The 25230-nt window shown below is 37.4% G+C and overlaps 2 protein-coding genes across 2 annotated transcripts in view; one reads left to right on the top strand and one right to left on the bottom strand.

The window, feature by feature from the left end:
• The window catches only part of LOC149042079 (TNF receptor-associated factor 4-like), a 14940-nt gene extending 1608 nt beyond the window's left edge, over positions 1-13332 (top strand). The window contains exons 2-7 of the mRNA XM_089211555.1: positions 9129-9192; positions 9375-9476; positions 9655-9855; positions 10406-10480; positions 11191-11268; positions 11730-13332. Coding sequence (XP_089067681.1) covers positions 9129-9192; positions 9375-9476; positions 9655-9855; positions 10406-10480; positions 11191-11268; positions 11730-12512 — 1303 coding nt within the window. The 3' untranslated portion in view covers positions 12513-13332. The remainder of the gene's footprint in view (positions 1-9128; positions 9193-9374; positions 9477-9654; positions 9856-10405; positions 10481-11190; positions 11269-11729) is intronic.
• Positions 13333-19757: 6425 nt separating this feature from the next.
• Positions 19758-24907, bottom strand: LOC149042078 (TNF receptor-associated factor 4-like). The gene is made up of 7 exons (XM_089211506.1): positions 24729-24907; positions 22561-22624; positions 21967-22075; positions 21706-21872; positions 21450-21524; positions 21287-21364; positions 19758-20999 (listed from the first exon to the last, which is right to left on the bottom strand). The coding sequence occupies exons 1-7, from the start codon at positions 24896-24898 to the stop codon at positions 20352-20354; spliced, it is 1311 nt and encodes a 436-aa protein (XP_089067632.1). The 5' UTR covers positions 24899-24907; the 3' UTR covers positions 19758-20351.
• Between the last annotated feature and the right edge of the window lie 323 nt (positions 24908-25230).

Raw genomic sequence — 25230 nt, 5'->3', positions numbered from 1 at the left:
AATGTTCAAATTTATAATCATTTATGGCTGGCCACATAGGAATATTTGCCAAGTTATATAAATTTGCAGTATGTCCTTGGTGATTCATTGCTAAGGTGTGAATTAAGCTTTGTTGAGGATTTACACTGAACTTAGTGTCTCAGAGACAAGAAATTAACCCAAAAGTTCTAGTTTGCAACATATTTAAATTTCTGCAACATTTGAGGAAGTTATTATGTAAATTAGGAGAAAATTAAAACTATACCCTTACTCTTGTCCTAAATTTGAAACATATAATGAGGGTGCTCATTAGAAGTTGCATGGTATCTAACTGTGTTACTGAATTTTAGTTCTATAATGGAATTTTTGTTGAGGGAAAAGTGGTTAAAGACACTAATTGATAGTACAGACTAAAAGCAGGGGTATCTTTAAGGACTGGGCTCTAGACAGATTGACCAACTGTGAGCACTATTTTGTCTGGATGTTTTCAAGCCAGACTTTCAGTGAAACTCGACTTGTTATAAAAGAGATATACATCAATATGCTTAAGCAAATTCTTATGCTCACCTGCAAAAAATCATAATGACACCCCAATGAAAGTGAAATGCATGTGCTATGATTATTGATTGCTACCTTCAATGATATCCTTTGTCCAGGGACACTTTTCAGGTCCTCCCTGTTGATGTACAACCTGCTCTACTGTGCACTCAAAAATTCCATAGTTGTTATCAGAATTTACTCTAAGACAAGAACAAATTGATTAAGCCACGTATTCTGTTGTAACAGTATTAACACTTAGACAAAAGCAACAACAATAATGTATTCACATAACATCTCAATATTTCTAGCAGCAGCTTAGACTCTGGTTTCACGGCTTAATCAATATAAAGTAAAATATCTTTGAATATAATAACATGTTACTCACTCTTCGTCAAGATAAAATCCACTAAAGTCGCCTTTTTTTAAAGAAGTTTATATTTCCTTCTCACGGCTCTCTAAAAGAATGAAATAATTTCAACAATCAATTTGTCACCTTTCCCCTATTTCTACTTCCACGCTTTTTACACAAGTACAATTAACCTTACCCATCTGTGTGATTAAAACAGGGAAAGTCAAAAGGGTTCAAGAGAAAAGATAATAACATGAATTTTCATACTGGATTCAGTATTCTCGTTGAAAGAACGGGGAGGAAAAAACCTTTCTGGTAGACCTGTTTATGGTAAAGGGGATTATCAAGTAAATGAAACCACACATAATTATGCCAAATGATTACCGCCTAAATAATTGAGTTGTGCATATAATTTGCGCGCCAAACACGTACTAAACATAAAAGCAAATCTTCCACGAAACAGAACTGAATCCAGCAAATCATGAACATATATCACATTATTCATGCTCATCAGTTATGTTTTCTACTCGCTCGACAAGCTAGTGGAACTACTATCGTCCTTCGCTTCTGTCTATTTTGGCGCCGACGGACTTTGGCTCCATTATCACCAGTTTCAAGACGGTTCTCAATCCGCTGAAGAGCCTCTAAGTTTGATTTGTTGCTGCGCTCTTGCTGCTGCCGCAGCTTTTCATTTTCGCTCGCCAGAGCCCGGTTACTGCGAATCAATTCCTCCAGCAGTACGATGCATTCTTCTGACATGTTGCTATTTCTAATTGCCGCTGGAACTGCATTATCATCTTGATTTTGTCCGCGATCGTTTAATCGTCTTTCTGCCATTTCCTTCGCTTACTTTCCCTAACCCTGAATTAACTGTAAAATAACCAGACAACAATCGCTTCGTTCGGATGCTTTGTTAGCAGAGTTGTCAACGGAATTGAGATTCAAAGAAAGTTGTAAGAGTAAAATGAAAATTGCCTGTACCACGAGGCATGCCTTCACTGTTTAGACTGGGAGTTCTAAAGCTTTTTAAGCATGTATTCGAATATCTTATGACGATAGGCCCGCCAACCACCCCACCCCGCGCTATACTGTTTTCACTCAGCGACTGGTCAGCGGTCACGTTTATGAGGTAAACATAGCGATCGCTTCCTGATCACCGTCCTTGTCGATCGAAAAATCAAACTACCAGCGTGACATTGCCTCGAAGATGAAGCAGTTATGTTATTTGATTCGTACTTCACATTCGAGTCGAAGCTGGGGTGGCACAGGTCATTTCTTACGGTGGAATCGACGAGAGGAATTCGAGCACTAGTTGTAGTTTTTGAATTGTTGGAAGAATTGGTCGCATGGGGATGTAAGAATGGTAAGTTTAACGAACAATTTCAAATTTTGCTGCTTGAATTGAAAGTAAGGTTTATTTGAATTGCTTTCGTATGTATTTGTGACGGTCTTAGATCTACCTGCTTGATTTATATCTGCTACGCTTAATGTTGACGAATCCCTCAAAATGGCGGCCAAACTTGGAGATTGCCGAAAATTAGGTAAGTTCACGGAGTTATAAAGTTTTCGTAAAGGTCGGGCCGCAAAGTTTTTTTCTGTAGGTACCTTTTCTATGGCACCTACTTCCTAGCTATGTTAGTTGGATCAGTTAAGAACGCCTCACTTTTTCAAAAATTTACCTTGAATTTGATCGGTTTTCGCGTGTGTGACTTAAGCGGACCGATACGGTGTCATTCAAGTCTTCCTGTTTCCTTGATTGAAACATGATGTTCACAAAAGTCGCCTCGATAGATAAGATAGAGTTAATATACATGGCTGGGTTATTTGTTTTTTGCTGAGTTCCGTAGTTTTTTGTAAATTGTCCTCCAAACTTGTCTCAAATTAAAGTCTTGAAAAGTGTCACGACAAGCCTTCGGTCGAGTGAAATTTAATTTCCGTAAAACTCTGAAAAATAAAGAGATCCGATCAAACGGATTGTGGTTTTAGTATAGGTACATGAATGTCTTATAACACACAAGAAATGAGCGAAATCCGTGTCTCAAGCAAAATCGACTGGACCGCTCTTACAGAGACACTCTCTTAAGACTCAAGTGTAATTGGAAGCAAGGAAAGACGGAGGCCTTTTGTGGCGGGAAAACTTCTACTACACGTTCGATCTTCACTTGTTCAAGCAAACAGCTTTGAACCGATACCTAAATTTAAAAAAGGTGAGTTGTTCATATATCTGAAAATCTAACTGTGTGTAGGTAACTGATATCTTGTAACAAAGGAAATTTATCTAAGCGTCAAGTCACGGCATCGACGCTAATTAATTCGATTATATTTCTTGTGTAGGAAAGTGATTTTGTTGTGTAATGATATGTGATCGACGCTTTATACAATTGTGAATTGTTTTCTTTTAAGTGTGATTAGAACAATTACGAAAGCAAGCTTGTGACAAAAAAGCTTATATGTATGCAAACAGAACTCAATCGAGAACAAATAAGTAGGGGCAGAGGGGACGGTGTGGGAGGTAATGGACTTTTTTGAAATAGCAGGTTGCTTTTCAACAGTGGAGAATATATACATTTTTATTTTGACTAGGAAGGAATGAATAAGAAGATAAGCTCAATTTAATACAGTCAAATCAATAACAATACAACCAATACTGTAGATTTTTTGTTTAGTGAGAGGAGAGAGGAGTGGGCTTATTAGGGTAAAGACATTTTAGTCAGGAGGCCTTGATAGATAGGGGGTACCTAGAGAGCAGTTGTGGCATTGAGCTCGCATAAATACTGGAGTGTAGCCATTAAAAACCTCATGTCAGTGCCATTTAAGGAATGTAAGCTTCATTCCTTGATTGTATTTTGAATTTAAAACTTTTAAGTAATAATACATGATACTTGTTATGAACATAAACATCAAGGACACTTTTAATATTTTTGAAAGTTTGGCAAAAGGAAAAATTGCATCGCAATTAGGGATTAAAGTATGTCTTAATTCTTAACTGATTGTCATCTCCCAAATAATAGCTGGTCTGTTTGACCATTTTTTAGGTTGTGATGAGTAATATCAATCAAATATGCTGAATCTGCCTGGTGTTGCAAAATAGTGACTAGTTTCAGGCAACATTGTTTGGAGGGGGGGGGGGGGGGAGGAGGTGGCACTTGCAAGAAACTTATTTAGGAGTTTATTTCAAGATTTATTTTTTACTTTGTTAAGTGTAAGGTTGTCAACCAGCTAGTAAGGGGAGAGCAGAGTGCTGAATACTTTGGCCATGAGTTGTAGCTTCTTGAATGTCAGGTTTTTTCCAAATTGTGGAAATTCCATACAAGTTGCAGATTACGAGTGAGAGGTTTTTAGTCATCTTAATGCTCCTGGATCATTGTGAGTGACCACATTATTTTTACTAAGCATTTTTTGGCTTTCTGATAAACATTTACTCAGTCCAAAGTAAAATAAGATATGCTTAAGGATATATTAAGAACATAGAGTATCGATATTTGGTTCAGGCTCCAGAGACAAGTGTCAAAAATTTTTTTTGACAAATTATACAGAAGCAGACAAGACAAGTTTTACTCACAATTTTCATGTGTTTGAATGTATGGCTTTTAAACTGAAAGTAGGTTTGAGTATGTCAGATTTTTTCAAAATGTAGAATCTTTATGCAAGGTTTGGGTTGTGAGTGACAGAGTTTTAGTCAGATCTTAACGCTCCTGGATCATTACAAGTGACCACATTTCTGTTACATTTACACTTTTTAACTTTGTGATAATGTTGTTTCCTTTGAAAGCGGGTATAGGCATGACAAAATCTTCCAATAACATAGACTCTTGTTGCTTGGTACAGTCCCAAACTGAACAACTGTTCATATGTAGACTAGTCAGTTGTTACCACAATTTTCTTGTGCTACAATTGTTTAAGTTGAAAGTAGGTTTCAGCCTGTCAGATCTTTTTCAAAATATGTAATCTTAATGCATGGTACAGCTTACGAGTGACTACTTTTTGGTCACTGGGCGAAACCAAATGTTTTGTACATGTATTTCTGTGCCAGCTTTTCTTCCCTCCGCATTTGTTTTTAATTTTTCAAAATAAGGGAAGGGGGTCCTCCCCTAAATCTGCCACTGGGTTATAAGCACACATCATTTACTTCAAGCACTCTTCTTTTTTAGCTTGAGGATCATGTTTCAGAAGAAGACATTTCACTCTCAATGGACAAGTTGGATCACAGAGGGCTAATGGTATCATATGTAGGATAGTGAAAGAAAAAACATTACACTCTGAGTCCCTTGTGAGGATTCAAATCTCATGCAGTCAGCCCAGAGAAGGCAATCCCAGCTGGGTGGAGAGTTTTGTGTGCTCCTCTCAGTGCTTGTTTATTTTCACATCCGAAGGAGAGGTGCAGTGCAGATTGCCCATACTTCGGTCTTACCCTTTGGTACTTCGGCAATGATATGCTCGTATCATTTTTATTTTTTTGCTTTACGGTTTCAACTTTTTTTTATTTGATACATGCACTGAGCTGTTAAATAGGTCTCAAACCTGGAGGCCAGACCCATTTCAGTTGTCAGCTGTAACCACCAGAGGACTGTGTCTGTATTCAAGCAGGGATTTACTTTCTCTTTTCTCTGGCACACTTGACATTCAAAGTCAAAGGAATGCAAAACTACTATAGCCAGGTTGGAGAGTATTTGCTTCTTAACTGAACAACATAAAAAAATTATGGCATTAGCAGAACTGAATGGTGACTGAAGCTTCCAGAGCTTAACTTAAGGGGGGCCACAAGAACTAATTGTCTATGCTATATCAGTCAAAAATCAATTATCTCTCATACATACCGGTTGTAAGGTTTTAAGAATGTCAAGTTTTTCAGTGAGTGGAATCTCCATGCCTAGCACAGGCTGCAAATGTCAAAATCCGTGTATTGCCAGGCTCCTGGAAGATGCAGATAGATTGTGGAAAGAAAAAATATTTTTGCAAGTTTGACGTTGGTAGACTGGCCACTTAACACAGAGCCAGTACCAGAATCATACCCAGTGCCAGGTATCTATGCCAGTGCCTGGGCAAGAAACGTGAGAGTGTACCTGTGTTTATTTGGTCAGTCAGAAGACTGTCATAAATGACATTGCCTCTAAATTGTAAACATCAAAATATCAAATGTCTATACCCAAATATGGGTATAGACATTTCAACTCTTTCAAGAACAGACTCTCTCTCTTTTATTGTCATTTTTTGTTTGAGACTCTATCTACATACATACCAGTTGTAAGGTTTTTAAGAATGTAAAGTTTTCAGTAAGTGGAATCTCAATGCCTAGCACAGGCTGCAAATGTCAAAATCCATATATTGCCAAGCCTCAGGAAGATGTGGATAGGTTATGACCTAGATGTTTTGTTTCAGTTTATTTTTTTAATTTTGTTTTTGGAGTTTGGTACAGACTGCAATTGACAACTTCCTGAGTAATTTTTTTGAGATAGTCTTAATCTCTGGTCAGTTTAGTTTCTTTCCTACAATTGTTCTTTTAATACACTGTGTATGAAGTCTTTTGTGGAAGTCTTTCTTTCATACAGTTTTTTTATATATTTGTCAGAATGTTGATGTCTTGCTTGTGAGTTAGGGAGAGTTGCTTATTGACCAGTCCTTGGAGTAAGAGGGTTGGAAACTTCTCGTGTTGGGCTTTCAACTGGAACAAAGGCCTCATTTCACTTTTATGTCATAGAATGTAATTATAAACTGTGACTGTACCTTGCCAAGGTCACATTTTGTTCCATTTAGTACTGGAAAGCATACTACTTTTACTACTATTATACAGAATCTGCTTGTTCATAAAAGATGGAAGCTGGAACCTTAACTGGAATCTTTTGAGGGAGATCACAGTTAATCTAATCTAAAAGCTATCTTAATTGTATGAAATGATTAGATATTATTGTAACTAGCTGAACTTTAGAAGTACAGTTGAACATTCTTATTACCACAAAATTTTTAAAGCAATTAGGACTTTCTTCTGTGTAAAGATACTTACTATTTCTAATACGATGCTCCCTTTACGTTTTGATTCAGGGATGATTGTGAATGCCTTTGTGCGATGTTTTTATAAGAACATATTCCTTGTTATTTGTTTTTATTTGTTGCCCCTCCAACTCAAGTTCAGCAGAGGCAAACCTGGAAAATACCCTCTGGAGTGGCATAAACGATGCTGGCCCCCCTGGATGGAATTTATTTTTGTATATTTTAATTGGGTTTGCAAAAGAAGATTCCTCATGGGCTAAAAACCATCTTACACATGCAAAGTAGTGCGCGACGTGTTCCTCTCCAAGCTTGATTCAATGTGTAAAATAATACTAGACGATGCCTGGAAATAAAAAAAAAATTTAAAAAAACGCGTCTTGAAGGACTTGTCCATTCTTTGCTGGCCAGGATGCTAGTATCTTGGCAGAACTTATTCCTCTTGGTTGCATTTTTGCACCCATACGTAGTTGACCAGATTATAAATGAGCCAAATTTATATTACTCTCTCTTCAATTCGCCTCTCTGGGTACATCACTCTATAGACGACGGTCAGTAATTTCAAATCATCGGTATCAAAAGAAACGAGCTTGAAGCATGACGAAACATTAATCCCCGATTTATTTATCCAGTTTATTCCACGTAGTGGCACATTTGTAGCAATGTTATAAAATTCGTAGACCGCCGGCTAGTCGGAAGGGGAAACATCTTTATTATCTTGGGTTGTACTTTCTTCAGGTGAACAAAATTTAAGAAAATCTCCTTGAAACTCGCTCTCTTCATTCAAGGTAATAATTTTCATCATCAGATGAACTTGAAATTTCGTGAAACAAATCACGGGAATTTGAAGTCGCCCCGAAAGTATCTGTCAAGTTCGACTTGTTACGTTTTCGCTCATGCCTTTCGAAAGTTGAACGTGATACGAAGTCATTACAATTAGCGCAGTAAATATATCCTTTCTTGTCATCGCACTCCATGCGTTCTATAAAGGAGATGCGAAAATGAAAACCCGTTGCTTTCAATTCGATATTTCGACAAAATTTGCTGCTGCACATGGGACAAAATTTGCTATTCCTGGCCAACGCAAGTGTCGGCTAGTTTGTAATGCATTTCCTATTGACAGTTCAGATTACAATTAGACTATCTTTAATGCGTCAATTAAAGATGTCAAAACAGCGAGACTCGTTTAATTCTCACCTCAAAGGTAAATTAAATGTATATTAATTAAAAACCCTCTTTTGTGCCAAAAAAGAGACCACTTAAAGGATGCTAAAAGATTTACGTTTTTAAAGTTCACCTTATGTTCAATTAAAGATTCATGAAAGGTAACTGCTAGCTTTTGGACATTTCGGTTTACAATTAAAGACGCCTAAAGCTAAATTTAACCTTTAAGGATGCTTTAGGTTTTGCCTAAAGGCACTGAAATAAGAGCATTCGTCCTTTAAAGTTCAAATCTTTTCTCCACATTCACTACTTTGTGTTTATAAGTGCTGCGATACTACTAGACCTGTCGTGCTATTAATAATAATAATAATAATAACTTTATTTAAGTGTCAGTGTATTTAGCACTGCTGTGCTAATTGGGGACACTGTAAATAAGGAAACAAACATCATAAATGAACAGAAACTCGTTAAAAACCCCAACTGGTAGGAGGCAGAACAGTTGGCTATTTACAAAGCGTGCAGGAGTTGAATTCGGGGCCACCGAAGACAAATCCATCCAGTGGCAGGGAGGAGGACTTGAACCCGGGACCTCCGGCTTACAAGTCCAGCGCCCTAACCACTAGGCCACGCTCGCCTCCTTGTATATACTTGCTATTCAAAGTTTCAGTTCGCCTCATTCGTCATCCACAACTTAATTACTCGGCCACTAAATTACATGAATCTATAGAACTATCTCATGTACCTTGCAAATTGTGTCAGCGCAATAAAATATACTCGTTCGAAAAAATCCTAGCAAGGGCTTGGCACACTGTAGTTGCGGGCAAGTATTTTTCTAAAGGCACAACAGAACTAATGATCGAGTACCTTCGTTTCCGTGTTTGTCCAACTCAATATTTTTGTTTTGATGTTGTAGTTTCTGTATGCTGCTGTGGAAGTTGATTTAGCAACTGTTGCTGTCAATGTTGTTACGTGGCGTCGACTGTATTGAATTAGATAAAAGTGTTAGTTGAGATGGGATATGGGAATAATTGCAGTACATATTTGCTTGCTTGCTTCCTTACTTACTAACTTAATTATTTCTTTACCATTCTTAATAATTTAATTTTTACAGAAAGCAAATTGAAGAAGAGTCTTTAACCTGCCCGACAGACAGGCAGAATCTGGACCTAGACCGGGTAAGTAAACTTTTTAATTTCTGAAAACTAAATAATGATTCGCTTTCTGTTCTTGAAATATACCTTGCTTATTTGTACTCCCTAGTAAAGGCTCTTATAAAGAAAAAACAATTGTCACCTTAGAAATTGACTCATCTGGATCTTGGTGAGGTAGGAATAATATTACTGTGATTATTTCTAAGGACGTTTTCCCCGATAAAGCAACAGAAAGGAAGATTCTCTCTATGGCGATCAGATGTCCAAATGATGGCTGTGGATGGACTGGGGAGCTGAGGAACAAGAAGGTAAACTAACGCATATTTCGATGAATGTCAGTAAACAACTATATCAGCATAAGTTATTGTTTTCGTCTGTTGAAATAACAAATTCACAGACATAACTCAAATTCCCACATGTGAAAGCCAAGACATAAAGATGATGGGCTTGATAATTTTTAATTTCTCAAGGAGAGTTAGGAACCAGTACCCAAACCTTTTTTTGGTTTTATTTTTTGAACAGATCCACTTGGAATCCTGCCCTTTTCAGCAAGTAGCGTGTGCCAATAAGAACTGTTCCGAAAAAGTCCAAAGGAGACATCTTACACAACACGAAAATAATGTGTGTCCATGGAGAATCCTTCAATGTATATACTGCACGGAGCCCCACCCACATTGCATGATGCAGGTAAGGGTCGTAACAGTGAAGGAATCCATGGGAAATAATACACCTCTTGGCAGGAAATATTTTAATATTTCTGTCAACAACATTGAAACCATTTCAATCGAATGAGAATTAAAGTATATAGATAACAAAATATATTTTCGATCTTTGAAAAAGTCTCAATGGGGTTATGTTTCTGTCGGGAAAATTGAATCCCTTAAAAATCAAATAAAAACTAGAGGATATGGATATTGGATCTTTAGAGGTGGTCATGGCTTTTGCGGCTATTGGTTAAAATTTTGGCCACTTTACGGCTAATCTTTAATATCTTTTAATTGCACTCAACAGAAAAATCCCACGGTTAATTTTTTGCGACTAACGGTTTATAATTTGTCAATGTTTACGCCTAAAGGCTAATTTTTTTGGCCGTTTTACGGTTTACGGTTAACTCCATTGAGACTCTCTTTAGAGCCTGATTCCCCATGAAAAATTGATCGAAAAAAAGGAAAAATAGTGAAGTCAAATTTCTGCATTCCTGTGTTTCTTTGATTTTTTTTTTTTTTTTTTTTGGTAGGTTCATATTAGACAGTGCAGCAAATTCCCAATAACTTGTCCAAACAGCTGTGGTCGTTCAATTCCAAGGGATATGGTGAGACTTTCAGCTTTATTTGTGTTATACGATCTGAAGTTTCCAGCGAATCTTTTGCGACTCGGTGCAGCTTTAATACATGATAGTTATCCTTCATACATCAATTTACACCTTTTCACTTTAGAATTTCTCAAGATAATGTAAAAAATACATCGTAAAAACATTTCCGACGGAAATAAAAGCGGATGCCTCATAGCAAACAAATTTCTGACTAATCTCACTGATGCTTGATCAAAGTTTTCTCTCATTAGCTTCATAATCACAGGCACACGGTGTCAACGAGCGAAAAATGCCAAACAGTTCTTTTTTGCTATATTTAAAACCTCTCATGTTATTTACCCGTTACATCTCATTCTCACTGAAATGCAATAAATCACCTTTACAGGCCGCATTCATTCTTTTTTCAGCCTGTTCATGCAGGCTTTCAGTCAATAAAAAACTCGAAACGGCGAAGGATAGCCACATAAAATTGTTATGATCATCTATTGATTTTGAATTTCTTTATGAACACTTGCATCTCCGTCAATCACTTGACCTCATATGATGCATTCCAAGCAATGCTACAGTTCTATTCATTAGATTAAAATGGCTGTAGAAATTAACGTGACGCTCACGTTTATTCCCGCTACTCCTTTAGTGCTCTTTCCCACTGACAGATTTTGGTAGCTGCCATTCCTTTTTATTCAAGTCCTTTATTTCATTTGATGCAGGTTTCGAATCACACTAAAGATGAGTGTCCGCTGACCATAATTTCCTGTCCATATGCAGGAATAGGTTGTGATACAAAGGTGAGAAATTCATATAACAGGCCCAAAGAAACGTATCATGTACCTTATGACCTCATATTCCATCGTGGTTTGCTTCGTATTTGATGTTTTCAAGACGAATTCTGGAAGCTAGTGTTTTTTTTTCTTTTTTTTCTTCAAAATGTCCCAGCGGCTACGAAATGAAGCCGACAGTTTCGGGCTGGTAAGGTAGATAGACCAATATCTGCCGCTCATAGCCAATCCCTTTGTAGTATTAACTTAATCTTACACGTTTATGGAGGCAGCCTTGTAATAAATGACCTCTCTAGTCGAAAGTTCGAGGAAATATAACCAACAAAAAGGATTCTGACGAGTGTGTTGAAGACCACATCATACCGTTATCGAAAAGAACTTTGAAATAAATTAGCTGTTTAAGTTAAGGGCGTAGATAATGGTCGGTATAATTTCTGGTAAAACTTAATGAAGTATAAATTTTCATGTAGGTACAACGTCAAGAAATGGAGTATCATCTTGAGTCAGCAACAAGAATCCATCTCGATTTAGTTTGTATTAAATTAAACAACACTGAAGACAAGTTAAATAAAACAGAAGATGAGCTGAATAACACAAAAGATAAGTTAAATAAAACAGAAGAAGAGCTGAATAACACAAAAGATAAATTGAAGAAGACAGAAGAGAAATCAAATAACACAGAAGCTTTGTTAAATGAGACAAGAATTGAGTTGAAAAAAAATGCCATGAAAATGCAAAAGTTGTCGAGCGTAAAACATAAAAACGTGTTTTCTTGGCGGATTGACAGTTTCAGCGAGATTTTGAAAGAAGCCAAAAAAGGAAAAAAACAGAGAATAGAAAGTGATCCATTCTACATCAAAACCGAAACAGAAAGTTTTGGCTACAAGTTAAAAGTATACATTTACCCTAATGGGACTGGAAATGCAGAGAACACTCACCTGTCGGTGTTCATCACTATAATGAAAGGTGAATATGACGCAATACTACCCTGGCATTTCAATAAGAAAGTCAAGATCACATTGATTGATCAACAGGATGATCCAGACCAACGGGAAAACGTGATCAATGAAATGGTTGCGACAAATGTTCCGAACTTTGCAAGGCCCAAGACAGAAGAAAACATGGGTAGGGGTTTTAATCATTTCATTTCTCATTTTCAACTTCATTCGCGGCGCTACATTGTGGATGACACACTGTTTCTTCAAGTTGAGATTAGTCCACCACCTAATTTAAAATCCAATCTTGAAGGTTAAGAAAATTACAGGGTTACATTCTCGATGAAATTGCGCAAAGAGTGGACTCTGACAAATCGTTACTAATTTTCCACGAACATTTGACTCAATATTTAGTTTATCAATGCTGTCACCTTGTTGGAAGCATCACAAAGCCAATTGTTTTCTATCTCCAATAAACTCAAATAAATAAGGACCAACTGTGGATAACATGAAGCTATGATAGTTTCGAATCATGCTCTCAACTCTTGCTGCGGAAGAGCCCTTGTTTTGCCTCGGAAGAGCCCTTGTTTCACAGAGTGCATGGTGACAAATTGGTATACTTGATAAAATTTATGATAAAGAGAGTACAGGGGCTGCCTTCGGCGGCCTCGTTAGGTTCCTTTTGCGAGATAAAAATCAGCAAAATCGAATCTCAGATTAGCAATCCTACTCCAATAGGCTTCATTGATCCATTATCGATTTTTTAAGGTTTGCTTGATAATTTATAATATGTTACCAGAAAATCAGCCTAGCTCCTTCCCAGATACCTAAAATGATTATGCACTTAATGTATGTACTTTGAAGTTATCTAAATCTGTCGGCAACTGTCTTTCGCTCTCCGCCCAAAGCTTCACAGGCAAAACGGGGGCCCCTAGGAATATCTTGTGGGCAGCTTTTCGTATTTTATTTCTTTTTTTTTTAGATATTGTGAATCATTATGAATTGAACCTTAGTTGTGATGACCTTTTTCTTTTCGTAAATAGGTTTTATTGCTGCTTGTACCATTTTAAACAAATATATGTAATACACCATTCTTATGGCGATGGCCTCGTATAAATAAAATTTGAAATTTATCACTAATATCACTCCTTGTCTATATTTGCAAATCCTCTCTGTTAGTAGGCGATCAGTTCCACTAATTGCTCGGCCGTGAAAAGAGTTTCGTCCATGAGGTAATTCTGAGGCTGCAAAGTCACATGAATTTTCCCTCATCAGGACCACACAGACCTTTTCAAGCCGCGGAAAGAGCGCACAGGAGTAGTTAAAACAGGCAGGGAGTTAAATTTCTTTCTTTGGCAGAACCAGAGTAAAACAGTGCGAATTCACTAAGTTATTTCAAGCCAAGCCTGAGACCCGATTATTGCCTCTCATAAAGCCAGGACATTGCAAATCGTTGACAGACCGCAGTTTTAGTATTGGCTCGTAAAATATATAGAGAATAATACATGGGCGCGCGGAGATTTGGAATTTCTCCTCGAGTGTATAACTTGATAGCTCAAGAGTGAGCGCAGTGAACGAGTGAGATGTCGAGTTCCACACGAGAAGAGAAATTCCATATCTACAAGCAACCATGTATTATTTTGTTTACCATATAAACACAGTAGCCCTTTACTGAGAAGAAAAGCCGACTTTATAAATGAATGAAAATAAATGAATCGATGATTCTCGAATAACAACCCTAGAGTGCGTAGGCGCTAACTCTTAAGATGGAAAAATGTATTGAATCATGATTACAAAACAACAGTGGTCGTAATTTTCAATTTACAAAATTCTCATTTATTGACTTTGTCCTTACCGACACAAGAAGTCTTTCAGGTAAATGGCCAAAATCAGCCAGTGACAAATTTTCAAGTTGTCGATTTTCATTCTCAGCCAAGAGAAATGCTAACACCAAAGCCACTGAATTCGTAACTTTCGGTTTTTCTTTTAGTATATTGGTTTTCTTCCCCTTCTTGGAAAGTTTGAACCTCGCTGTCTGTCAGCGATACGGATTTTTTAGCCGCCATAAGTCGAGGATTCTCAAGATAAACAACTTGTATTGAGAATCGTGAAGGCTTTGCCGTTCATTCATTAACCTGATCGAGTGGCGCCAAAGGCGAGTGACGTGTCAGCAGCTAATTGCGTATATCAACACACATGAAAAAATACGATATTTTTTCACGTGTGTTGTTACGGCTTTTCTCAGGGCCGGAAATCCCTGTATAACACCGTAGTTTATGTGATAAATTATGTTTTATGCGTCCTTTTGAAAGCATATCTACAGTTGTCAAAATCAACGTTTTCACTAAAAGTATCTTATTAGACGTTTTGATGAGTGCTATCACTGAGTATTTTTTTAAGTTGTGCCGTATTTTGACAAGCCTGTTGGGCGAGTCAAAACACAAACAACGAATGAAATACCCAGCGATACTACACACCAAAGCATCCAATGAATTATTTATTATCCGACTGCTTTTTTTTTTTTTTTGCTGAGTTTTTCTGTTCATTTCGCGCTCAGTCTACTGGTTAAACAGGTTTTATACAGTACAAAATAACCAACTGTCCAAATAACCGCACAACATCGCAGGATATTTGTACCCTACTTTGTGCAGTTGGATAATAGTATTCATCTATTTATATCTCTCGGTTATTTCGTGCGCTATAATTGTTCAATCGATCAGGCCGTACTTCACTGTACAACCGGGTGAGCTTAAGCCCTTGTTTTGAATTTAAATCTTCCTCCTTAACCCTTTAACCCCAAAGATCTCATTAATAATTCTCCTTACTGTCTGCCAAACAATTCTCATTGTAATAGTTTGGAGAATTTGGTATCGAATCTGTTAGTAATCCCGTAATTGATTTTTTCTTAATTCTCATCACTTGTCTACATGATATTGTATATGTTGTGTTTGTTCCTATTTAGATAAATACTTTAGCTATTACATAATCTTTATGCTATTGGTTAGCACACCCTTGACCGCAGTCACGTGATTATGCTCATATATCGTTGTGTGTAATTAACTTCATGGCACTCTAATAAAGCAGTTGTGTAGAGCACTTGGTCTGTGCACGCGTTACTCTATAGTAGTATATAACGAAGCCTAATAGACAACATTATAGAAATAGTAAGGAGAAAATCTGTCATGGTCACTCACGGGAGTTGAGGGGTTAATTTGAACCCGAGATATAAAGGGTGTCGTAATAACCGCATGTTCTTGAACGGCACTGTGAGTTACGGAACCTCGTAACGCGGTTAGTAAGAGGTATTTAATCTTTGTGAATTTCATTCAGTCGAGGTAATTAACAATTTTGAAAAGAGCCCATTTACGCCCGAAGCTTAAAAAAAAATAGAAACTAAAAAGACCAAACTGTTGTAAAATTTTCGAGAGAATATGTGGGATTGTAAGTAGTTCTCTGCGCAGGTAAGTTTTGAGTAAACGTAATGCAACGGCCAGAGTTGTTTTCAGTCGCTGTGACGGGGTCTGAACAGGTGTTTATGGTTCGGAAAGCAGAAACTGGAGCAAAAGAACCGAAAGCCGCTTTTAGAACGAAATTATTGCTAGTTTTCAAGTTCCAGAGCAGTTGATATTGTCCAGCAAAAGTGAAAATTTGCGCTTATGTACGGTTTTAAGTGTCCTTATCATCTCTTAAGAACGTTTCTAATCAGCAACAAGTTGACAGTTATGTGACACCGAGCGGGTACTTAATAGCAAATTTAAAAAAAACATTACCTTAGTACACGATAGGAAAGGAAACAGAAGAATAGTAATGGGGCCAAGCCCCAGCAAAAGTTACTGACAGCAGCAGTTACACTTGCTGTGTACTTCGCGACAACCGGCTCTGAAGTTTCTCACGAAATACCGATTAATCCCATCACCGGCTCAAGCGTCAATTTTTACTATCTCTTCTTCCGAGGAAAATCAGAGAATGAACGCTTTGCCTGGAGATTAGACCAATACTTGCCTCATGCAAAAGGCAATGTAAATAGCGACGCGTCTACTTTCTCCAAAATATTTATGGCTCCGTAACACAAATAATTTGAAGGACAAGTGAAATTTTTGCATATTCTTAACCACGCAACTGTCGCAGTTCGGGTTGTTTGTTAAGGATGACCGAGTTTACTTTAGGTGGACGTTGACTTCCTCTAGGCTAATGCCAAATGTGTTATTTACCGCTTAAAAAGCCTATTCAAAGAGATGCGACCAAAGATAGTGTGGAGCGTGGTAAAAGGTATGAGTGTTGATATGATAAGTATCATTCAGTATTGGTTTTCGTTGTTTCACCTCACCTGATTATCCTGTATTCAAGAAATTGTTCTAGTAATTTCTTAGAGAGTTTAAGTAACACTTACACTATTTCAATTTTTGACATTCCAATTTTCCGCTAGCTCGGAAAATGTGCGCCTTGCTTCCTCGACTAAGTAGCACGAGTTCCGAAATGATTTATATAGAAGATCTTCAACTGTTTGAATATTCATCATAATTGAAATTTCTCTCAGGCAGGAAAGTCAAGGACTATCTTTAACTTGCCCTACTGACAGGCAGAAGCTGGACCAAGACCGGGTAAATGACCTCTTTAGCTTAAAGCGGTTGCCTCTTTTCTCTTTCTTTTGCTTCGTTTATTTAGTCATTTATTTACCAAGGTATTCATCTTTTTATCTATTTAACCTGTTCTACATGTAGATATACCACATTTATTTCTAGTAGTGCAGAATGGCCGAGTGGTCGGACATACTTAATGATGAGCACCCATGACGGGCCTTTCAGACAATAAAAGCTTCATTATGGTGCTTCACTTAGAGAGATTACGACGTATGAACTTTGATCAAGCGAGTTTAATCACCGATGCAGTCGAACGTAAGTGATCCATGATGTGCGGCTACTTCCATTTTGTGACGTCATGACACTCGTTTCAGGGCCCCGATCCATAGAGACTTTCAGGTATCTAGTCATTTCGTACCCAGTTGATAAAGCAACAGAAAAAAATATTCTCTCCGGTCTTTATCTAGGTTCTGCCTGTCGAATAGACAAGTTAATGGGCGGCTACTTCCATTTTGTGACGTCATAACACTCGTTTCGGGGGGTGGGGGCCCGACCCATAGAGACTTCCAAGTATCCAGTCATTTCGTACCCAGTCGATAGCATATTTTCCCTGATAAAGCAACCGAAAAGAAGATTCTCTCTCAGGCAATCAGATGTCCAAATGTTGGCTGTAAATGCACAAGGGAAATAAGAAATAAGGAGGTAATGACTGAAAACTTTCATCTTTTCCCGTCTCCTTCTCTTTGAAATAACTGTAGAGGTTTAAACGCGGAGAAGGTGGGGTCAGCATAGTTATATCGTTAGAGGACAGAGTAGATTACTCGAAACTACAATGTGCACTGAATTCTTTAATGTGTTTATATTTGTTAACTAAGTCCATCTAGGATCTTGTCTTTTTCAGCTGGTAGCGTGTACCAACAACAAATATACAGCGAAAGCCCAAAGAAGTCGTGTACAGTTAAACGAAAAGAGTATATGTCGTTGGAGAATCCGTTGATGTAAGCACTATGGTGAGCAATGGCCAGAGTTCCATATGAAGGTAGGTACTATGACAGTCATAGACTCCACTAACTTTAAATTTACACCATTTTCCTATGCGTCGTACCCATAGCCAGGAAATTTTGTAACATTTTTAGTTAATCAAAAGGCAATATACCCAAGAGAAAATTAGGACCTCTACGGCAACATTTCCATAATTATACTTAACGCACGAGCCTTCATATAACTAATAAGCTTTATACCTTAGGCGCCTGAGTCCCGAAAGGAAAATAAAAAGGCAAAGAAAGCACGGACACTGACGAGCAATCAAATTTATAAATTCCTCGCTATCTTTCTTGGATTCATTTCGGCAGAACCATCTTCGAGGTACAGCAAATTTTCAGTTACTTTCTAAACAGCTGTGATCATTACATTCCCAGAGGAATGGTCAGACTTTCAATTCTGCCTTGAAATACAGACTGAAGGTCGCAACGATTATTCAATGTTTAGGAGTGATTTCAATAAATGATAGTCATCGTCAGTACATCCCCTGTCTTTTCACTTTCTTTCAGTTTAAGATATTTATAAAAAGGAGATGAAAATCACAACTTATCTTATTGAAGATGACATATTAAGGGCGGAGTAATTTAGATAAAGTGCGAAAATGATGGTTTAGAAATGATATGTGGAAAAACGAAAACAGTAAGCTTAAATTAATGGGTGCGGAAAAATAAGACCTAAATGTAAGAAAATTTACTATCTCTCTGATAGAATTTACTTTATTTTAATGTTCCGAAATCGATTCAGCACTTTGAGTTCAAATGTCTGCAACGCATTGCAGATTAATGTTATTGCATGGGAATTTCGAAGATGTATTCTCGTGGCGATCCGCAGTCGTAAGGCTCTCCTGACGATGCAATTTTAATCGTGGGTATCCATGCTTCCAGATGTTCGATACCTCAGTTTCTGTTAATATTTCGATCTGTACTTCTTAAATTGCTTTTATTACAGCGATAGCCATCAAATGTCACACTCCCTTTTTTATTCCAAGATAATTTAAAAGTTGGGAACAGGGAATACCGGTACTTGAAAGAAATACTAACCTCGTACTGACTGAATTTGAGTTCCGTACTGAAAGTTATGGATCATTGAGCGCGCGGACCGTAGATAGAAGCTTAAGAGGCCCTGCGCCTAAAAACGACGATGATTTCTGGCTAAAAATTAAAATCAGCCGATTTTTATCTTCCAAGTAGAGGTTACCTAATGCTATTTAAAAATGAATTTCTTTTGGTTCAGTTTCGCCTTAAACCAAAAATATCGAGCCGCGAACTTGTTACGTCTGATTGTAGCAAAATCTGTCCCAAAATATGCCCTTTCAAAAAACCGGTTCAAAAATCCCTATCGCAACACAAAATAATGAGAAAACTACGCAGTTATGAAGAAAAAGGCCTTTTAATGCAATATCATTCGATAAACATCGAAAAACTGCAGAAGCGAATGAAAAGAAATTTTCAAATATTTCATATCAAATTAGATGGAGTGTTGGAGACGAATTTAAAATAATTATTTCTACAAAATCCAACGCTGTTGTAAATTCACTTTTAAAAAGTATAAGGTAACCTCTACTTGAAAGATAAAAATCGGCCGATTTTAATTTTTAGCCGGAAATCATCGGTCGTTTCCTAGGCGCAGGGCCTGTTAAAAAACGGGAATCTGTTACTCGCGATAAAGGCCAAGAACACTCAGTAAGTATAATATCTATAATATCCCCACTGTCCGTCTGACGGGTTTGGGAAACGATTTCTAATCACACAAAGGGCAAACGAAGAACTGATGCGCATTGAAAACAAAATGAGTCGATCCTAATTTGGTTTTAATCATAATTAGCAACAGAGAGAACTTTGGATTCTGGCGGGCCTTGCAAAAGATACAATATTATTTTATTTCCGAAGAAACGTTACACAACCTATACTCAGTTTAGCAAGCAAGAATATGGTGCACTCCAAGAATTATTAGACTTCATTTAATTTTCGGCTCCACTAACCACAAAATAACACTTCACAAGGTCTTTATGACAACTAAACTCTCGTCTATGCAGTCTAGATAGAAGAGAAAAAAACATTGCATTTCTAAAACTATTTGACTAAAAGCAGTCTCGTTTTCTTATTAAAATGACAAAAGCTGAACAGTTTTACCCGTAAAAACCATAGGAGTCTCAGAGAAACTTCATTAACATCTCATTACAAACAAAAAATCGAGTTTTTAAGAGCTAATGGTCGATCAAAAACAAGTTTCCATTATTTGCTTGGGCAGTTTTCCCCATTTATGATAATCAATTAATTTTCCTTTAAAAAGGGCTTTTTTGCCCTGAAAAAAATTTTTCTCTCAAAGTGCTGTTGCGTAAAAAACCACTGCACATCAGCCGTTTACCTAAACTTTGACACCATCCAAAGTATGGCTCTTTGTGACATATTTGGCACTATTCTTTCTTAACTTTACTTTTGAATAGCAACGGTTCCGATCCAAAGCTAATCACAGCTAACTAATTGTTTTCCTATTAGGCTAAAAAAAAAATGTATTAAAAATCGTTATAAAGAAGTCATTTTTTTTCTTGAATCTCAACTTGAAGTAATAGAGTGTCATCTACTATGTACTTCCTTGACTTTAGTTTCTCGTGGGATATGAACCGCGGAAAACCGCACTCTCCGTTCTCCTTTGTTTTGGATCTACAAAAGTACTCTGGGGGGTTCAGTTCTGGATTAATCAGTCTACTAAAGTTTTCCCGGTTGTCCTCATCATTCTGTTGATCGATCAGTGTTAGTCGTACTTTCTTGCTAAAGGGCCAGGCTAGTGCGGCGTCATATTCACCTTTCATTACAACAATGTATACCGATAGGTAAGTATTCTTGCTAGATCGATTGCCACTGGGAAAAATTCTTACTTTTACATTGTAGCCATAGGTTGCTGTGTGAGGAATGACACTTTCTACTGTTTCTTTATTTACTGCCTTGGATTGTTTAAACACTTCATTAAACTCATGAATCTTCCAGAGAAAAGTTCCGTTTTCCCTTTCTATAATTTTATTTTCGTCTTTCAGTACTTTTTCCAAAAAGAGGCTCTGAAGTGTACTGAATTTTTCCATCAGTTGTCTTGTTACGTCTTGTGTTTCCTTCAACCTCAGACAAGCTAAATCAAGATGAACCGTCATGGCGGTTTGAAGATGAGTCTCCACTTGTTTTCTTTGAACCTGAAAGAAAATTAAGCTTCCCAAGTGAAGAAAGTTTCTTTTCCGCTGAAGACCCCAGCGTTAAACCAGGTGTATAAAATAGCATCATTTAAGTGCAACAATTGCAATATCCGCTCTCTCTGGAGTGAACCCCCTCTCGACGCTACCATATCTATTAATTTCAATTTCTTTTTCCTTTCAGTTCATTTATTCATTTTTTTCCTAAATTCTTTGAGTCGATTTTGCAACTCGTGACATTTGCATGTTGACAGTTGTTAATTGCATGCTACAATTCCTTACATACCGACCTTTGTTTCGCATCCCATCTCCGTGTAAGGGCAGCATATCATGGTGTGAGGACAATCATCTTTGGTATGGTTTGGTATCTGAAATAAATTCATCGTGTCATGAAGTTAACCAAACCGTTAGTTTATGTCATCTAAAACTGACTAAAAAATCTCCTTCACTTACCAGTTCCCTTGGAGTTGACAGACCACAGCCGTTAGGACAGGTTACCGGGTACTTCAAGCACTTTCCAATATGATCCTGAAAGAGATAAGTTTAACATCTTTCATGTAATAACTCTCAGTTATTGCGTGCGTTATGATTACTCAACAAAGCGGGCCTTTTTGCAAGGCCCGAGCCCTTTAAATCACTATTGGAGCGAAATTTATGAAACTTCTTAAGAATAAAGACTTCCACTATACATCTGATCGTGATAAACTACCTGCATGTAACATACTGGGTGTGGCTCGTTGCAATGTTCACATTCAGTGATCCTCCACAAACACGCGATGGTCATGTGTTGTTTGAGCTCTCTCTGTCGCATTGTCTCATGACAGTGTTCGTTAGGACAGGTGATGACTTTGAAAAAACAAGCTTTCAGGTGAGTCTGTAAGAAAAACAAAAAATATATCTCAGATATAACTAACGAAATATACGATAGCTATCAAATAACGCTAAGCTCGTTATGATTCCGAAGTTATCTCTTTGTTCCTCAGTTCCCCAGTCCATTCGCAGCCACTCTGATCACAAGGACATTTAATAGCAAAAGAAAGGATTTTTCGTTCTGTCGCTTTATCAGAGAAGACATCCGGCTATAAGAGAAACCAAACACTCAACATAAAAATTAATAGCTGATGTTCCAAAATAGGACTTTTGTCAACCTCGAGGAAAATCAAAGTAAATTACGTACTCGTCATGTTTTGTTCTGTATGAAATGGTAAAACCGATTGCAGCTGTTACTCAGATAGTGCAGTAGAGTCTTAGAGATATCAGCATCCTTCTGCTTAATTTCATGTTATTTTTCTCAAGTGAAGGGCAAGAGACAACTTTGTGCTTCACTGGTAAGTGCTATTACATACTTTTACCCGACGATGTAAGGGTAAAGTATTTGAAGTAGATTCATCTCTTTCCTTTGAACTTCATAATTTTTTACCACCCAAAATAATTTCAAGTGATTCAGTGCTATTTTAGTGAGGACCGAAGAAATAATCTTTCTGTTAAAACAACTTGTGATGTAAGCATAGCTTTGATGTGGACACGTCTGTCGGTCAAAGGAAACGTTGGTAAGCACGTATACCTTGTCTCTGTCTAAAACTTCTCTATCCACTGGGCAAGTTGAGGGCTGACCATTGATCTCCAGTCTGTTAACAAGATGTTAGATAAATTAACCCTTTATCCCCCAGAAGTGATTAACATGTACCTCCTCCCTATGATAACCCTACATTATCCAGCAAACAGGTAATGAGAATATTCATTCATATCAGGTAGAAGTTGTTAAATTGCTCTTACAGCAAATTCTCCCCACTGATTTATAAGGAAATGTGTAGCAGCTAGAGGGGAGAATTGAAAATCAGATCTTGGGAATTAAAGGGTTAAAAGACTTATTCATCGACTTAGTTGACGTCAAATAGACCCCGTGGCCAAGTCGGAGAGAATTTGTGACAATTTTTACTTCCTTTGACGTGAATAATTGTTTTGGTGGAACAACACACAACACTGCAAGTGTAATGGTCACGAGAGTTTGTGGTGGGGGGGAGGAGTAGACATGAGAGCCAATCATCAATTGTATAAAATTAAAAGCTTTAAACGTAATTTGCATTACTTATAAATGTTTTCAACTGTTAAATACATTGGTGGTTATACCATCATAGAAGGAATAGCTCGACAAATGAGGTTGCTGGAAACGTTTTGCTCAGTTCTGGAAATTCATGCTCCTAATGTGATTGAAAAGTATCTGTTTGTATTGAGTTAGCATAATTCATGATCATTCCGCCTCACATGAAACCTAAATACCAAAATTTTATAATGCTTGTGTAAACGTCACAAGATCCTATGAATGTTTAGTTAAATTTTAAGGATACTCCACATTATGTGCAAAACTTTTAAACTTTAAGGTTGGTAGAAATGCAGTCATAAAAGGAATTCCTCAAAAGATCAGATTACTGAAAAATTGTGGCTCAATATGGAACATATCAATATAATCGTGAGGTTGCAGTCGTAAGTGAGATCGTTATAGGATTGATACGATTGGGAAGTTTTGACGTGATTCTTCTGGCTGTGATACTTTTAGACAATTTCATCAACTGTAATGAACTTTGTGAGAATCAATTTAAAATAAACTTTAGGTTGAACTATTCGGTTCAGCGGTTATTCTAATGGCTCATCAATAAGGCAGGGAACCGCAGGCATTAAAATAAGTCTTTTTAAGTTTGTGCACCAGATAGTTATGGCCTGAAACCGCGAAAGCGGCTACGGTTCACGTAAAATTACATTTGAATGTCATGGAAGGTTTTCGAGTTGAGGTTATGAGTGACATTGCGTTCATGTGGAAACCAGGCTTTGGAAAATGATCTCCATTGTTGCATAAAATAAACTTAAATATTCATTCACATGTGTGCAGTAATGCGTTGATCAAGCAAAAGCTATTGTAGAAATGTTAAAATAGATCACTGTAATTTCAGCCTCTTAAGGTTTTAACATCGTCTGTGAGAATTTTTGTAGAACAAAAAAGTTACCATGCATCCGAGTTTCCTCTCGAAAGATTTATTTGTATTCTTGTGTGTGCTATGAAGCCAGACTAAGTGAGCTTCAATTTTGATCTATGATTCAAATATAAGACCAAATCTAATAAGGACAAATGTCCACTATGAAAAATCAAGAAAGTCTCTGTTTTTAGTGAAAATTTATTCTGAAGTTACCCATTTCTTAGAAAATTTCCAAATCTTCTCGGAAAGATACGTCAAAGTGCGGTCATATCCGATTTATCATGTTTTTCGTCTCATTGTTTCGTGCACTGGCAAAATAACAAGGTAAACAGCAGATCTATGCATATCTATTTATTTCTCAAACTTGAAATTATAACAGCCGACATAGCACCACTAGCACTGAACCGCCACGACCTAAAGGGCAGTTGTGTACACATAGGTGTAGGGAAAGTTCTAAGATAGTAATTTACAAGGTTCATGTAAGAACATCTTAGAACAATTTTCATGCTCTATGATTTTCACATTTCTCGAAAATACTATAATGGTGTTAACAGGACCGATGACTCAAACAGTCGATCACACTCAATAGCAAGAGTGTGGCTACCTCAAAATGCAGCCAAAAACAATCAGGGGGAAACTCTGTTTCATAACGCAAAACTTAAGATTTAAGTGTATGTTCGGTTGCCCGAATCAGGTAACCGCCAGTGAAGGCGGACTTCATAATCCGGCGAACGAAATTTAAACAAGAAAAAAGACGCACCTTCTGAAACATTCCTCGAGGCATCCCTCACAAAATCTGTGACCACATTTCGTTAGCAGTGGGTTCCTAAGTGGCAAATGGCAAATTGAACAAAGAAAATCGTCCTCGACTGTATCCACAAAATCCTCGTCATAACCCGAAGGGTACTCATTTCCTAGATCTTCCGCCATTTTGAAAGACGAATCGAAAGTAGACGCGTTGTCTTGACACTCAAAATCAAAATATGCCAACCCATTAACGTATTAAAAACATCGTAACCGTAGTTAACTCGTTCTGCACGGGCGACCCCAAAAGCAGGAACGGTGGAACGGCAGAACGGCGGAATGGCGGAATGGCGGAAAATGACCACAAATCCTAAAACACGGAACGGCGGAAAATGACCCCAAATCCTAAAACACGGAACGGCGGAAAATGACCTCAGATCCTAAAACATGGAACGGCGGAAAATGACCCCAAATCCTAAAACACAGAACGGATGTCAGGGCATGTTGCACAAATTTTG

This window comes from Pocillopora damicornis, chromosome 7 (assembly GCF_964200805.1).
Source record: "Pocillopora damicornis chromosome 7, jaPocDami1.2, whole genome shotgun sequence".
In the NCBI taxonomy this organism is placed as follows: domain Eukaryota; kingdom Metazoa; phylum Cnidaria; class Anthozoa; order Scleractinia; family Pocilloporidae; genus Pocillopora; species Pocillopora damicornis.
This window is presented reverse-complemented; position numbering and strand designations above follow the sequence as displayed.

Bases quoted from the DNA above. Each gene is read 5' to 3' on its own strand.
- LOC149042078 (XM_089211506.1), bottom strand. From the start codon at position 24,898: ATGGCGGAAGATCTAGGAAATGAGTACCCTTCGGGTTATGACGAGGAT. The intron at 22,625-24,728 runs GTGCGTCTTTTT...TCTTGTTAACAG, and splicing joins CTCGAGGAATGTTTCAGAAG to ACTGGAGATCAATGGTCAGC. The intron at 21,365-21,449 runs GTAAGTGAAGGA...AATTTATTTCAG, and splicing joins TGTCAACTCCAAGGGAACTG to ATACCAAACCATACCAAAGA.